The 16,718-nt window shown below is 42.8% G+C and overlaps 1 protein-coding gene across 1 annotated transcript in view; it reads right to left on the reverse strand.

Moving 5' to 3' along the window:
- MPHOSPH6 (M-phase phosphoprotein 6) overlaps positions 1–16,718 on the reverse strand; it is a 64,605-nt gene that overhangs the window by 17,749 nt on the left and 30,138 nt on the right. The window contains exons 3-4 of the mRNA XM_078669392.1: positions 2,706–2,796; positions 762–868 (exon numbers count right to left, since the gene is read on the reverse strand). Of these exons, the coding sequence (XP_078525518.1) occupies positions 762–868; positions 2,706–2,796 (198 nt within the window). The remainder of the gene's footprint in view (positions 1–761; positions 869–2,705; positions 2,797–16,718) is intronic.

The following is a 16,718-nucleotide window of genomic DNA, read 5'->3' on the forward strand; positions in this document are numbered from 1 at the left end:
TTTTCTTTTTGTGTTTAGTTCTAATACACACTCCAGGTATTCGTGCTGATAGGGAAGATTATGCCACCATTAAGTGAATAAATTGTGTACTTTAAAATCATACTTATAAACCAGTGACTAATTGAAGTATTCATTGAGGAACCCTATGAATGATATATTCCCACAATACATCATTAACATTTTAGCCTAACTTGAGGGTGAGCATGAGTATATTACCCATTAAATCCAACAGGAGGCAATCATACATAATATAACATGGGACATCTTAGAAACACTTGATAAAGGTGCTACTCGGGCTACCTGGTTAAGTAGTTAGCTGGTAAACTGAAGCACAACAGAGTAAAAGATAAATACAGCTAGCATTTGCAGCTAGGGCCCCAAAAATTATATGTGACAAGGAAATGCGGCCCAGCCCTGTGGTATTCATATTTAACAGGGAGAGCCTGCTGCATGACCATCAGAGCAAGCCACAGGTCGGTTCACTACAGAGGCCTTAAACAGGATTATCACGAATTGGAATCCCAACTGCTCAGTTAGCAAAAAGACATTAGCACTCACAGTATCAGGTAAATGGGATGTAGCATCATACAGCACAAACAAGACACAGTTCGAGATGAAAGCACATATACACTGCAGTATACAGTTTTGCAAATATCCCTAGAATTAACCGTGAGTTTTCAGACAATTGAATCAAGATATGCAGTACCCGGCATGACTATTTGTCAAACAGACTGATGAATATACCAAAAAACATAAGTTACCTTCGGGCCATCTCCTCATCAGATACGTCCGCTTCCATTTTCACATCTTTGCCATCATCATCTTCTTCGTCAACAGCGACTGCAGAGTTCATTTGGATCATTAACTTCTGAAAATATAATTTCTGACGGCATTAGGAACTGAACCGGACAGATAAATGTAACAGTTTTCAATGATTTCAGAATAGAGTTGTTAAACTGGGCTCGTACAGTAGACTTCAACCAATCAGGCATTTTCCATTAAACACATCATTGAGAAGTTGCTATAACTACGGGAAACGGGCATGGAGAGCCTACTGCTTATGTGAAACATAGACGTTGCTAAACATATTGATCAATAGTCCTTCGAAAATGATAAAAAAAGCAGAACTACCCCAAAAAAAACTTTATAGCGTTTGCATTTATCCTTGGAGAAGACAGTCAAACTGTGAAATTACTTAGAAAACTAGCTTTCTAATTCCTATTGCTACTCTTAACATTGTATGCTTAAGTCATGGCAGGAGGATTCTCATGAAAATGCTCCAATGACTTTTTAAAGTTAAAGTGAAGACTGCACAGGGGCTCACCGGGATGCTTTGTGAAGTGTTGGAAACCCGAGCTTCCACTGTCCACAAAATTGAAAAGGAATACATAGGTAATAGTCTTTCCAACAGAGGTAACTCCTGGAGCCTCGGGAGTTGATAGAGCATATTCAAATTAGGCCAATGAAAGCAATATGTGACCCCTTAGGGAAAAGCTTTTGTAAGGAGTGCCACATCTTGCACCTGATCTAAAGGTTTAGAGTAAAAGGGTTTGCACAGGAGAGATTTGCATCCGACTACAAGTAAAGACTGTACACAAACCGTCAGCAAGGGCACTGCAGCATTCTTTACATATTAAACATTGATATTGGATTACATTCCACAAATGGAAGCAGTCCTTTAGCAGAAATCTGCCTCTATTTATTTTAATCAGACACTGAACTGTCACTGTTTACACAGTTTCACGCACAAACAGTGCGAGAACAGGAAACGTGGGCTCTACCTGCAGTATCACTGAAGCCAACTTAACATTACCAAACTAGCTTTTCTAAACTAGGATTTTGGGACGGAGAGCCACCAGACAAAGGAAAATGCTCATAGTATGTTTAAAGGATGATTACTATGGAAATATGATAGGTTAAGGTCATAAGGGCAGTTAGAGGTGGATTAATAAAATAGTGGTGTGTCATCATGCATAAAATGTAACACTTATACTAAAAGCCAAATACTAAATGTTAAGTGTACACTTAGTGTTAACCCTAATAACTTGCCCAAGTCTTGCGCTAGGACCGTAAATATAACTTTAGCTCCATGCCCTCACTCTGAGACTAACTGAAGTAGTAGTGAATCTAAGCAGAATGCTAATCCCAGCTTTAATCCTAGTGCTGTCCCTAAACAAACAGTGCTTCAAGAAAAGGGAGAGACCCCACTACCCAAGAGAAGGGGTACCAGGGGTAAACCAAAAGAGCAGAATTCTCTTGGGACAATTTGAATATTCACAACCACTGCTAATATTCTCTAATCCTTATTGTTCAACAGAACATATCATCCGCACACACTCGGTCACCAACCAAGGACCCTAATAGGCAATTATAACATATCGTACTACAAAAAAATACATTAAAATCTCTTGAAGATCATGGACAAATCCACTACTTCACAATATATATTCAAATTTTCCCAAGAGAATTCTGCTCTTTTGGTTTACCTAAACAAACAGTACAAGACTCCTTGGTTTTGATACTAGGTGTAATCCAATTTAAAACTAACCCAACTGTACATTTCAGGTATTTGTGTTTTAGCATATTAAACGGACCACCACTGCCTCAAATATCCTTAAAGATAGTTTTCTACCACTATAGATAGCAATCACTACCAAGCAGATAGAAGAGGCATGCAACTTATCCCAGATGTAATAATATTGTACCTCAACTTCTGGGTTGAATCCTTTGAAGGACATTCGACCATATAGCAGGTCTTCACATGGAACAAAGCTTCTTTCTTCAACAATGGCGCTCCTATCAGCAAAACAAGAAGACAGGAATGTGGGAACTTCAGCAAGAGAAAATGTTACAAATGAAAACTGGAGTCTGAATAGAACAAATGAAATCAGCATATGATGGGCACTAGCGATCAACGATGCAGTCATGATTGTATAAGAATCCTAAATAAATTTGCAGACTAATAAAGCACCTGAAGTTTCAAGCGTGCATGTAGTGCAGAAGTCCTGAGGAACTGATAATTACTAGGCCACAGAACTCCTCACTGTAAAAAAGTGCCTACTGCTCCATTCAGGAACCTGGACCCAAGCATCAAGACAGTGCAAAAGTGCTCCACCTCAGTAAAAGATAGTTTTCTCCCCCACCCATGAAAGACCAGGAACTTCTCTATTCCCCTCAGGAGCTGTAGCATAACATTGTTCACACAAGTGAAAGAGCCCCATTACCAGCACTTGACCCACCCACCCTTTGCACCCCCACATCCCTGGTCCACACTGCCTGGGCACCACCTCCTCTCTCACCTATTGATAACATAGCCTGCAGTATCCTGTATTACCTTCCTGGTAGCTACAGGGGTGCGGGATTTAATAAAATATCTACTTATCCACGGGACAGGTAGCTTCATAAATCTACTTGTCCTGTAAATATCCACTTGTCCCTTTTGTGTCACGCAGTGCAGCGACAAATTATGGCAGCAATCTCATTATATAAAAGCTCTGATATTAGCCTTTCTGATTATGCCAGGGCTCATACTATAGTAGGGGGTAGCATTAGTTTCAGAGGTGGAATGCCCTTTTAGTCAGTGCAAACCAACTAAATTGCATGTTTTAGGGGTTTTCACCAGCTCTTCTCTATTCTTTTCCCATACTGGGTTGGAGGGAAAGTGAACTTGTAAACGCTCAACAATTTTCCCACAAGCAAATATACACCTACATATTTGCTCATGCTAAAAAGCAGTTCACAAATATTTTCTAAGAGTACGATTTCCTGACTAATTCTGTAAATTCATGAAATCCATAAATCTGCACTAATACAAGGACATAAACTATGGGTGTGCTTTTGTTATTCTCTATAAGAATTGGACCCCTAATTAGGTCTGGAGTTAAGAAAGACCGTTTGTTTTTATTAAAATTCCATTTCTCTATCTATCAACTTGCTTCCACTCTTTCACAAAGAGCATATCGGCACACAAAGTTGTTTTGTTCACTACCAGAGATTACTGTGGCAATGTGTGCTTTTGAGACCAACAAATATTGCTTTTTGTCAGTGTTTGCTATAATGGGAAGGGCCTGCCAGCTCCTACAAAAACTTTACACAAACCATATCAAAACAAGTCACGTTTTGACCAAACCAAAAGCTGACCACCAATATCAGACAGACTAACTGTGCCACTGCTTGTTTATTTTAATATTACCCATTATCTTGTTGAAACTGGTTGCATTGAATTTCTATTATGAATATTTTTGGGAAATACTATCATGCATCAATACTTTTTACTAACAGATGCTTTAAAGAAAAGTTACCTACAATTTCACAGTAGTAGAGCAAAATGTAATTTTTTCCTAGTTACATTTTTTACACTTTATTTTGAAAGTAAGCTTCTGTAGGTATTTGCATCTAATTAGAGAACTTTCGGGGAGCATTGTATGTAGCCTCATAATGTTAAACGTTGAGAGGGAGTGTGAACATGTTTACATTGGAACCACTGTCAGTAGTGTAGTCTGACTGACAAGATTTCCTTAGAGCGCTCACTCTAATAAGAAAGGCTTAGTATTAATGTATTATGAATATAAATTCGAACAGCATTAGCATATGGACACAAATATTACCTTAACTGCAGACACTGTCCTCCCCTGATCCATAATGCAGTATGGTACACTGGCAGCCAAAGGGGTTGGCCTACTTGTCCAAAGGACAAAATAAATATGAAAAGTCATTTTCCTTGACCTCAAACAATATGTCCTGGGAGTCCCGGACTCAGTACTAATGGTATTTCCAGTTACTGCATACATGCACATTTCAATTCTGTTGAAAGAAACTAATCACTGACAACTTCAACAACGTCAAGCATTCTAGAATCACCACTGCTCGTCCGTTCTACATTTTGTATTATAGTTCTGTCACGTAACACCTTCGCTGCGGCGGCAATTCCGCTGCAGCGCTAGGGGGGAGGGGGGCCGCACGGCGCTCCCATGCTCGTGACGGAACCGCTCCGTCACGAGTCTCGGGCGCGCTGTGCTTGTGACGGAGCGGTTCCGTCACGGCCCCGCCCGCTCAATAGAACGCGCCGCGAAGGCGCGCCGAGCGGGCCATGACAGAACCGCTCCGTCACCAGCACAGCGCGATCGAGGCTGGTGACGGAGCGGTTCCGTCACCAGCATGGAAGAGGTTAAGCCACTGTGAAGTTGAAACGCCATTGCAAAAATTAAGAAGAGCGAGAAGCAAACCATTAACAATACAGCCGACGACAGAGACATGAACTTTCTTAGCACTTCCATTTAATGTATTCAATTAACAAAAAGGTGACGTTAGTCTTTGGATAACACAATTGAAGCAATATTCTTTATTTGAGTGGCAGATAAGAGTAAACAACCAAACTAATTTCACATAGTCAAAACACTAAGAAATGGGAGGTTGCACAACTTTAACCATAACGGAATACTTATGTCTTCAAACCAAAAGGGTTGTATCACAAGCAGGGTAACCAAAAACCATCAAAGGCACCCTGCTGTCCAGGGTATCTTGGGCTAGAAGACGCCACGGATCACCAGCTTGACTCCCTGTGGGTGAGGCCCCGAGTGGGCCTCATAGGCAACACACCATTTTATCATTTCCTGATAATGGCTGTGCGGTCGGTCTCGGTCTCTCACTCTCTCTCACGTTGAGGAACACATTTAACATTGGCTTCAGCAGCCTTAGGTCAGCTATCACTAAATGAATACGTACAATAACAGTACCCAACATTGGTCCTTCAATACAGCTCAACAATGTTCTTATTATTGACAGTCGCAGCAGACCTTCCTATGCTGAGTAAGCATGATCTTACTGGACTTTCAAAAAAGGAGAATCTGTGTAGGTCCCATTGAAATCCAAAGACTTCTAAGTTATATATCCACCCTTCTCAGAGTGAACTGAAGATTTTTATTAAAAAGAGCCAACATTATGATATCTCTATATGAGGGGAGAAGAGAACATCACATGTGCAAGGCCCTTTAAAGAAGTCGACTATCTTGTAATTAACCTTCTCAACCTTCAATTATTTTATGAGCAAAATAGTAAGGACTTCGAGTAATACTCTAGAATGACTAACAAACTATCACCTACAAAGTCATAATCCAGGTAACAATATCTGAAGACAAACAAATCTTGGCAAAGCCAATTTCTACAATAAAGCAACATACATATTGTTTGAGAGTGTTGCAGTGCAGCCTTTACAATTAGAGGACCACAGAGAAGGCAGCCAGCCAAAAGAGACCAGTATTCAAAACAATTCGAATCTCGCTGATAAATCTATTTTTGTTGCTTTTAGTAGCAGTACCAGGATTACAAACAATGACCATGAGAAGTTGTAGTCCTTACCGAATAAAAAATAAATAAAAGCAGTCCGATTATGCTATTCGTCTACATATTTATAAATATGGATCAATAATAATGGAGCAAAGTATGGACTGCCCCAAAAGCAGCAAAGTCTTATGGAACATTATGAAGTGCTCCTCAACAAGTCCGAATTTGACCAGTTTCTATTTCAAATGGACAATTATTATAAACACCAATTTCTAAGTCAGGTAACTTAATGACTTGTTCAAATGGCAGACCTATTTGTTTTTCTAGTGCAACTTCAAGGTGCCATGGTAAACTGGCATTTGAAGGTAGAGAAACTGAAACCTTCTGGAGCATGAGCTGTTTTTTTGTTGATTAGGATGCCAATGACTTATGTATGCCCCTTGATATGAAACCTCTGGATCTGGAGTGACTCATTTGGAAAATCTGTTTGCACACTGCGCAAGGGACTGTTACACACAGACTCCCCCCATAGGGAGAAAGATTTTTCGCGGTAGACCAAGAAGGGTTTACAGGATAACGCATCCCTAGATTTATATACTAACACAACAGAAAATACCCAGTACCTCTGGTATCTACACATGGATAGATTATTCCATAATGATCTAAATTCCAAAGCCCCTAGTGTTTTTTTTTTGTGACCTTCGCGCACCCTATTGGTTTCGAGCTTCATCATCAGGTCTCAACTGCATTCCAGAGAGCACTTTAAAAGATATTTTCTCCAATGGGGGGGGTCTAGATGTTAGTAGATCAAAATACCTAGGGTGCACCCAAATATCCCTTTATCATAAGGTGCCTCCGGTATGGTTATAAAAACTTTGTGGGTGCTATATCCAGGTAGAATGTCCCTAAAGCCTCATCTTCACTATTCTTGGTATATGACAGCCCACTTTCTCAGCCTTCTCAGGGTCCTGGGCTTTCATCAGGACTATTGCTAGTACCACACTCATTATTTGTCACTGTATCCCTAGTCCTACCGGTCAGGGCTCTTTAAGACATAATTAGACGAACAACATTAAAACATAACTACTTGCCTGCCATGGGAGCATGTATTCATGCCTGCTATTGAGCAAAGGAAGAGAGATCAACAAATAATGTGTACATGTTTAAAAATTATTACATGGAACAAACATTTTTGACATACATAGTGTTAGACAGACACATTGATTCTAAACATGCAAATGGTCATGCTCGAAACAGGTAACACAACTATAAATATTGATGGATGGACATGTTGATTCTCAACATGCAAGTTGTAATGCTCATGACCAATATCAAACATGAGCCTAGATAGTAAATTATGGCACTCTTCAAATGCTCGTGAAACATGCTGTGAATCTCTCAGATAGCTATGCTTACCCCTAAAGGTATGTATTGTCACCCATAAGGAAGGACAGGCCCAAAGCCACGTCCCTGTAGTCACTGCGGGTTCACCACCAGACGTTTAGCTTTTTGGCTTTGGATTTTTGTTGGCTTTAGGACTCTGGGCAATTTACCACTGCTATTCAGTGCTAAAGTGCATCTGCTCTCCATATAAATTGTGTTTATGGATTGATGTTTTCATAAATGGCTTATTTGATTTAATGCCAAGCCCCTAGTACAGTGCGCTGTGTGCGCCCTGGGCCTGTAAATCAAATGCTGCTAGAGGACCTGAAGCACTGATTGTGCCAGCCACACAAGCAGCCTTCCAAAAGCTTCTCAGATCTGCCACTCAGTGTCTCGTGCACTTTCTACTGCCCTATCGACCTGGCAAAGCCCACTTGTCAGGCACCAACCTTCCCTTTTCTCACATAGAAGATAACCCTAGGATAGGCCCAAGGTACCCCTGTGGGCAGCGCACAGTGAGGGGAAAGTAGGACATGTACTGGTGTTTGTTCCATGTCCTGGTGGTGAAATACTGTGCATTTCGTTTTCACTGTTGCAAGACTATATTTCTCATAGGCAATATGGGAGCTACCTTGTGACGTCTCGCAAGCAAAACTTTCCATTGGGACAAGATAGAGAAATAGAGTTATCGCTTACTGAACTCAGGATTTTCAAAATACATCTTTTCGTAAAGATGATTTTGATATTGTGCATTTGAAAATCCAACTTTTAGAAAGTGGGTATTTTCTCGTCTATCCAGTAGCGTTATCCCATCAGTGAACAATGTCCCCAAATGCACATGGAGTTATAATGATCAAAAAAACAATTCAAAAGCAATTTTGTTAATGGTTCCTTGAAATAAAGTTGTAATTTTTGAATTTCCTTGAAGTATTTGATTTTTCACGATGTTGTTTTCACATCATAAGTATCCTTTAAACATAATTATGTTTCTTGCCCAATGCATTTCGGGCATTTAGCCCTTCGTCAGGGGCTTAGCGTTCTGTTAAGAAGAATATACACAACAGTAAATATATATAATTGAATGTGTCTTGACACGTTGAGAAAACAACTTTTAACCATGTGACTCTATTGAGATGAATTACACATAACCTTCATCCCTGTGTTGGAGTTCAAATAAATAGAAGGAGAAACAGTCCAAATATAAGTAAATGGTGCCTCCAGTGCAAAACGAACTCATGCAAGAGTCAATGATTTCTACAACAAGTGCCAAAGAACCTGAATCAAAGACAATTCCCGATGTGGTTGTGGTCAAGTAAATGACTAAAAGTGTATTAAAAAACGATCTTGCTAAATACCTTAAATGAGTCAATGTATTGAGTGCATGGCACTCTTATACACGACGAGGACGGTGATCTTGTTTGGTGCCTAAAAGGTTTAAAAAAGCGAGTGGGTTACGCTAATCAACAGATACACGATATAAATACGAGTGGTATAGCGCCACAAAAGTACCTGAACTTCCAAGATTTCTCTGATTCTGGCTTTCTTAAATGACAGTGCAGACTCGGTTCTAAATCTGCAAAAAATATATAAAACTGTATATTACATTCCAATGCACACTAAGCGTGCTGGTGTATCGTCATAACACACGAGGTTAGAGCAGCGTCTTACCATGGTAAATGGCGGAGATAAACCAGAGTCAGCACAAGCGTAGCTTCCGAGAAGAATCTGGAAGGTTAGAAAGATCGACGGAGATTGGGCGTGTATGAATTCAGATTTTGTGGCACGTGACCATGAAAGTGAAAAAAATACTAAAAGGCTCGCACAGCTTGTTGTTGAGCGAAACCCGAGAATATAGAACTGTAAAAGCACTGTAACACGCGCGTACATTAAATGTACAAATATAATGAGGCTTAGGTTTATGTGAGAAGTCACGAAAAAAAATAGTAAAAAATAGTAAGCACCCCGAAAATGGTCCCTGAAGAAATCATGAGATAGTAACCATCTATGTGTCTCTGCCCGTTGTGTATTCCCTGTCTGGGTTTCTGACGGACAGGGGCTGGTTTGTGCATTCACACTAGACAGACACAAAGGAGGGGGAGGGGGTTGAGGTGTGTCCTGCCTTCAATGGGTGACTCATAGCCAGGCTGATTAGGCCTGGCAGCATTTAGAGTAGGGGGAGGAGTTGTTGCTTGCACCTGAATGGACTGTGTCCGTCTTCAACAATGCTGTCTCCACCACCTGGAGTGAGCCTGCCAGAACTGGATTATGTATGCCAGTGGAACTTTGTTTGTGCCAACTTCAAAGGGAAATGTGGTTTAAATATTTGGGTCCTGTCCCTAGAACTTTAGATTACTGCTGGACTAAGGAACCTGCCAGGAAGAAGAGCTGTGAGAAGAGACAACCACTTTGCTGTGTGCTTTGCTGGGTTGGCCTGCAGTTGCTGCTTCTCTTTTGGGCAGGGGAAGGACTGGACTGTTCTTTCTTTTCTGCATTCTAAGTGTTGGAAAACGAGGCAGCATCTGTGAGGCCTGCACAAATAACATGCAATGAAAACAAAAACATTTTTAACAATGGAAGAGAGAATGACACAGCAGGACTCAATCTGCACCCGATATGTAAGACAAAGAACAAGTAAACACTAAACATAAAACAAAGGATAACAGGCAAAAACTAGAGCGTTGGAAGCTTGAACTAATCATACAGTAAAACAAGCTAACCAACATTAATCATACACAATGGAAAGCAGTGGCACTATTTAGTATGTCGACGACGTTTTGATCCCAAGTATCATCCTCTCTTCCATTGTTAAAACTATTTTTGTTTTCATTGCACATTAAATTCCTTGTCCGGCTGGACATCGAAAGTTTATAGTACCCATCAAAGTCTATATCGTAATTGTTTTTTGTAGTGGTTTCCTAAGGACCATTGTTCTACAAAATAAATGACACCCAGGGGCCTTAGTTACTTTTCGGGTTCCCTTGTTTGTTTGTTTAAAATTCACAAATAACATGACACATTTGTCCTTCACTGGGAACCAAACACCTTAGGGCAGCGCCTGACTCTCAGAGGGTAGCGTTGCAGAGCAGCCTGAGGCTCACTCAAGGGAGGTGGTGTGGGCTAGTAATCGCCATTTGCAGGTGCGCAAAAATAGCACTCAATAATTGATTGTCCAGTCTGTACTTTGCTTTATAAAAGTAAGAGTACATTTATTAAACACACACACCACTCAATACTATACACCAATTTACAAATATAAGCAAGCTGTTGGAATTACTTTGTGACATTGCATTGCTTCTCCACCCCTCCCGCAGCGGGCTGGGGTCTAGTACCAACACTCCCATGTCTGCACATCATTAAAATAACCCGTACTCCTTCCGGAGAACATCGTATCGTAGCCCTGAAATATTTAAGCATATTAAGACCCACAATATTGTCTGGTGTGTTTGGAGAAAGCAAAAACGGACATGGAGCAGTAAACTTATCAACATGAAATGCGAGTGGTTGTGACAATGGGCTAAGGGAAGGCGTTCCATCGAAACCTATCGATGTAATGGTTAAGCCAGACAGGGGAGCCCTTGGAACCAATTGTTTAGACAAGGCGCTACGAGTAGCTCCTGTATCAACCAGAAACTGATCAGTAGAACCCAAAACATGTGCTGTAACATAGGGACCCCTCTGATCTACTGGAACTTCAACTGATTCCTTACCGCATCCTAGGCAATCCTATGTACAAGCAGAATCTTGTAAATCAGACGTCACATAGAAGGAACTAATATCAAATGTCTGACTATCAAAAGTGTTAAACCCATCCTGCCCACGTGTATTAGCATCAAACCTAGCGCGATCATTCGTGCTTCCTCTAGGTCCTAAATATCCGGAGCGATTTCTCATTTGTCGCCGACCACGTGGACACTGCTGAGCACGCAGTACTGGACAATCAGAAAGCCAATGTCCAAATTTCTTGCAGTACGCACACTGGTCAACAGATAAATTTGAACGAGTATAAGAAGGAAAAGACGAACCATAAAATCCACGTCCGCCTCTATCATTACCTCTAGAAGGCGGTCCATATGCTTGAGCTAACATAACCTTTGTTTTCAACTCTTTAGATTTTTTATCCTCATTATTTCTAGCTTCTTATTCTTGTCGCTCATAATACTGAGCCATGGTTAGGAGAGAAACCGGAGAAGAGGTAGTCCATGAACTCTCACTGGCCTTTAGGCGACTAGCTATTCCTGGCAAAAGGTTTGCGACATATTTATCGACAAACAGATGCCTACCCGTGTCATCTGTTAATGACTGGCCACTAAAATCGTGGAATGCCTCTTCAAAGCGTGTAAAGAAATCTGAAACCGATTCATCTGCCTTTTGTTTACACGATGCTAATACAGTCCAATCTATCTTTTTAGGGGGAATAATCGTCTTTAACTTAACTAATATAGCTGCCGGAAGGTCTAAAATTAACTGACATGGTTTCTGTGCAGGTTCTCTATCTTCAACTAACTGCTCTAAATCTTTCCATAACTCTCCAAATGTCACCCAGTCATCAACTTTACGCACAGTTCTCCACATATCAGGCGGTAATATTAATCCAAAAAACAAATCAATATCAGGCAAAGTCATAGTACAAGAACTAATTGCACCCTCAACTTCCTCATAAAAAGCTGCTGGATTCTTTCGCGGATCAGGCAATGCATTTTTAAGGGCCATAACATCTGCTCTATTCCAAGGAGTGTAAACCGAATTATAAATAAAATACCCTTTAGCATCTACAGAAGTCTTATCATCATTTGCACCCGTTCCCTTAGGAGGAACATATAAAGGGGCGGCTTCCCGCATGGGTTTCACATTAATTACAACATTCCTCTGTTTCAAGAGTAGAAGTTCGTGCCATGCTGATCTGAGATGTTGGTGCAGCTGCGTCTGCTGCCTTTTTCTCCTCTCGCAAACAGGCTGCTTCAACACGCAGTTTAACCAAGCGTCTGATTGTGTCAGCCACCTGGGAGAAGACAAAGACCGTCAAGTAATTGTTTACAATCAGCTGTTACATCATCGGGCTCCATTTCTACCGAATGTTTCCTAAATCGTTCAATAACCTCTGCAGCAAATACCTCAGTAAAATATATCTGCTCCCTTTCGTGTCAACTTTTTATACTATCTAGAAGTTCAGTAGCAGTAGTAGTACTACGAACGGCTTTACGCGCAGCAGATCTAATCTGAGACGCACGTTCAGCAGATAACATTGAGCAAGTTTCTCTAGCTTTGTCCTGGTCTGTAGAAGAGTCCTCATCTGACTCATAAGGAGCAGAAGGAAGAGTATACGGAGGTGGACAACGATCTAATAAGAGAGAGTCATCTTGGGGTTTATTAAGAATAGGATAAAGAGGTCTACGAACAGCGTATTGGCCATTTACCTGTAAATGACGCTCCCCATCTTCCCTCTCTTTAATTTCTTTAATTTCCCTACTTTTCATTTCCAATGCTTTCGCATGGATACTCTTTCGCTGTTCTTTTTCAATCAAGGTTTGCTCACGCTTCATTCGTTCACGCACTTCTTTCTCCCACATTCGTACACAGTCAAACATATCTTGCCTAGCCTTTCGCTTAAACATCAGTTGCTCCACATACTGAATCTTTCGCAAATCAAATGACCCATGCATAGGCCAACGCAACTCAGGATCTTTACTAGTATATTTATTCCGTAACGTGCTGTACATTATGGAAGAAATACCATACTTAACATACATGTCCCTATTAGGCGTCCCCTTCGGGGGGGCTGGTTGTGCTTTGTCGAGTCTCACATTGGTACCACTACAAAAGCAACACATCCTACGAAGTGTGCTGGAAACAGGCATGCCAAAAATAGTGCAAAATATGCAATATTATAATCAAAAGTAGTGCTTAAGGTACTCTTCGTACATTGCGCCGTTCAAACAAATAAAAATAGACAAAAATCTCCTCATTACCTGCCTATATGTATTGCAACACATATATATTTGTCAAACGAAATTCAATATTGGCCAATCATACAAACAAAGCCGCAGTACGTGTTACTAAACTACCTCACCAATCAAAGGCGTCAAACCAACAGCAAGTGCCGCAGAACGGCTCTTACGAATCAAATGGTGTCCAGGTTCCAACTGCCAAGTTCTCAAATCGACCAAATGGTCACTGCACGGCGAATCAACAGAAGCAATCTCAGTCGAGGACCGGCGCCACCTGGATGGTCAGATCAGAAAGAAAGGAAAAACGCCGTGGGTGCCAAGACTCGGGTCTCCTCAGGCAGCGATCACGCCCAAAAGCGAGATTCCAATCCTTCGCCTCGACCAGTCCTTCGGACATCCGAGTCGCCGATGAGCCCCACGTTGGAAGCGCCAATTTGTGGTGGTGAGCCTCAGCAAGGTCTACCAGTGCTAGGGGTTCTCCCTTCTCTGCACAGAGTCCTCAGACCAATAGAAAGAAGTTGGCACAGAAGCTAGAATAGAAAAAAGACAGTTTATTAAACCTCATGAGGTGGAACTACATTCACACAACACCCTTCGGTAGTGTATGAGGTAGCACACTGACTGGAAGGAGCTTGGTCTTTTTATACCCACACAGGGGCTCAAATGAAGGCGGTACAAGCGGTACAAGTACAGAATGCTGGTTTCAAATACATACAAGGTCATACAGCGAGTGTGCTGGCAACAAGTGGGAGAGGCTGACAGTTAGCTAATTCTGGTGGACACATCCTGACAGTTACAAGTTGGGGACAGCTGTATGCTCAACTGAGCATGTGCAAAGCAGAAGAGGCTAAATATATCTCGTCTCTAGGCAGATTTCAAGAGCAGTTGACAGGAAGGTAGGACAGAGCACATGGCGAGCACATGGCAAACAAAATGGCTGCTAGAAATACAAAATGGATTCCACACAACAGACAAGATAGTCTCTAAATAAAAGATGTCTTCTGCTAATGCTTAACCTAATTCGCTGCTAAATTACAACAACACGGGGCCCGGAGTTGGGCTCCCAGGCCCCTCCTCCCTCACCTCTTCACTGGGAGCGCGACGGCGCTCCCCGTCGCAGGTTTCTGCGGGGGGCCAGGGTGGGCTCCTGGCAACCCGCGGGGGCAGCTTCACGGGGTGCGCGACGGCACACCCCGGTTTTACTTCTTACTGGGCAGGCTCCGGGACCTGACCCACCCCGGGGGCATCTCTGAGACTGGCGGCGGAGCCCCACGCGCTTCGTCGGCGGCCTTCTTAGGAGTCAACGGTCGCCTACCTTCCGGGGGCCATATCTCAGCACCTGGGGGTCAGATATGCAGCATTTTCACGTCTTCTCGCTCCTGGTGGCGACCCCCAGCCATTGGGAGCACTCTCCTTCGCTTTCCAGGTCACCAAGAGGGTGCATTCTGTAGGGAGCGGTCTTCTCTGGCTCCCTGCGCCAGCCTTTCGCCTGGCTCTCCTCCTGCGCCGCTCTTCTCCTTGCGCTGAGGCCTCTGCTTCTGCGCACCGGTCCTGGGATCTTCTTCTGTTAGGGCCCTGGGGGGAAGTCAGGGGGTACCTCCGTCCAACTGCCCATTGCCAAGCTCCAGCTCCTTTTGCCTCCGCAGACCACACCCCAGAGAGTGCTTCTCTTCCGGTGCAAGTACTTTTTAAAAGTTGAGTAGGGGGCTGGCAGGAAGTCTCTGTGTGTCCTATCAAACAGCGACACATCACTTCCCTGCCCCTGCTCCCTTCTTCATGTCCAGCCTCTGGGTTTGGTCAAAATGGCATCGTCCAGTGTCTCTGGCCACATGGCCCCTGAAACTCAACTCCTTCCCCCTTTCACTGCCTTCACGTAGTACTGCCTTCACGTAGTTCAGCTTGGTGCCTGGCACCGAGCAACAGCAGTTGATGGATTGGCTTGTAGCTCCACCTATCTTCTCCTTGGAGGGAAGATCTTCGCTCTGGGAAGAAAGGTAATTAATTTAACCTGCCGTGGCCAGACCTCAGCCTGGGACTCAGAGAAATTTCTGGACGACCCAAAAGCAGTACAAATATGACTTTGGACTCTGCAGAATACTAATTTTCACATCCGCTACACTGGACTGTAATGCGTATCTGGAATCTGTAGGTTTTGTGGAAGTCATATTAGGGAAATTAAAGACTAACTTCTTCTGGGTACCAGCTTCTGAAATTGGATGTTTCAGGTGGCACAGATGAAAAAGATAACCAGACGCCATCAACAACGCTGCTGCCGGCTCCCTGACCTGAAGGAGCCACAGAGAGAACAGCCACAATTCGCACCGCAGCCCTGGTCTCAGCTATGCCCCCACACGCTGCTGCTTGCACGTGACTTGTTGACACCGCACTCCACACTGCTTCGATTCACACCGCCGCCTTGGTATACCCAACGACGACACCTCAAAACAGTCACTGACGCCGATGCCTGCACCATGACCATGCTCACTACGCCACTGGAGTCAAGCTATCCTGGCTGATGAAGGCTGATAGCCAGAAACCGGTCCTAGGATGCTTGATTCAGGTCCAGGGAAGACATGGCTTGGCAGTTCAGTCTGGACTGTTCCCATGAGGCACAGGGTCAAGACTGATTTGCATATGGCCATGTCTGAACTGGGGTGGCTTGGTGAGCAAAATAATGATGGATTAAACCCAGATCTGTGACAGGGGGTGAATGTTTTGCCATTGTGCAACATTCCGTCCATCATCTTGTGTGTTTTGCTATCCGTTTGTCTAGGCCTTGAATGGATGACTGTCTCGAATGCTGATATTACGTGTGAATAAAAACATTGGATTCTTAACCAGTTTGCTGCTACCGCGATTTAGCGGTAGTGCGGAACTTCCGCAAAACGGGCGGGGCTGCGTCGGCCATTAGACGTGCGCAGCACTACGAAGGTAGTGCTCGCAACGTCCAAAGGCAGCACTTGAGGGGTTAAAATTGAAACCATTGCTGTTCAATATATGCAGATTCTTGGTTCTAATTCTCTTTACAACATTGGAAGGATTGGTATAAGCGCTTACAGAAGTTAGTTGATACATTTCCTCTCTATTGTCTACTAGTATGCGGTCTCT

The sequence above is a fragment of the Lissotriton helveticus genome, chromosome 12, assembly GCF_964261635.1.
Source record: "Lissotriton helveticus chromosome 12, aLisHel1.1, whole genome shotgun sequence".
Taxonomy (NCBI): domain Eukaryota; kingdom Metazoa; phylum Chordata; class Amphibia; order Caudata; family Salamandridae; genus Lissotriton; species Lissotriton helveticus.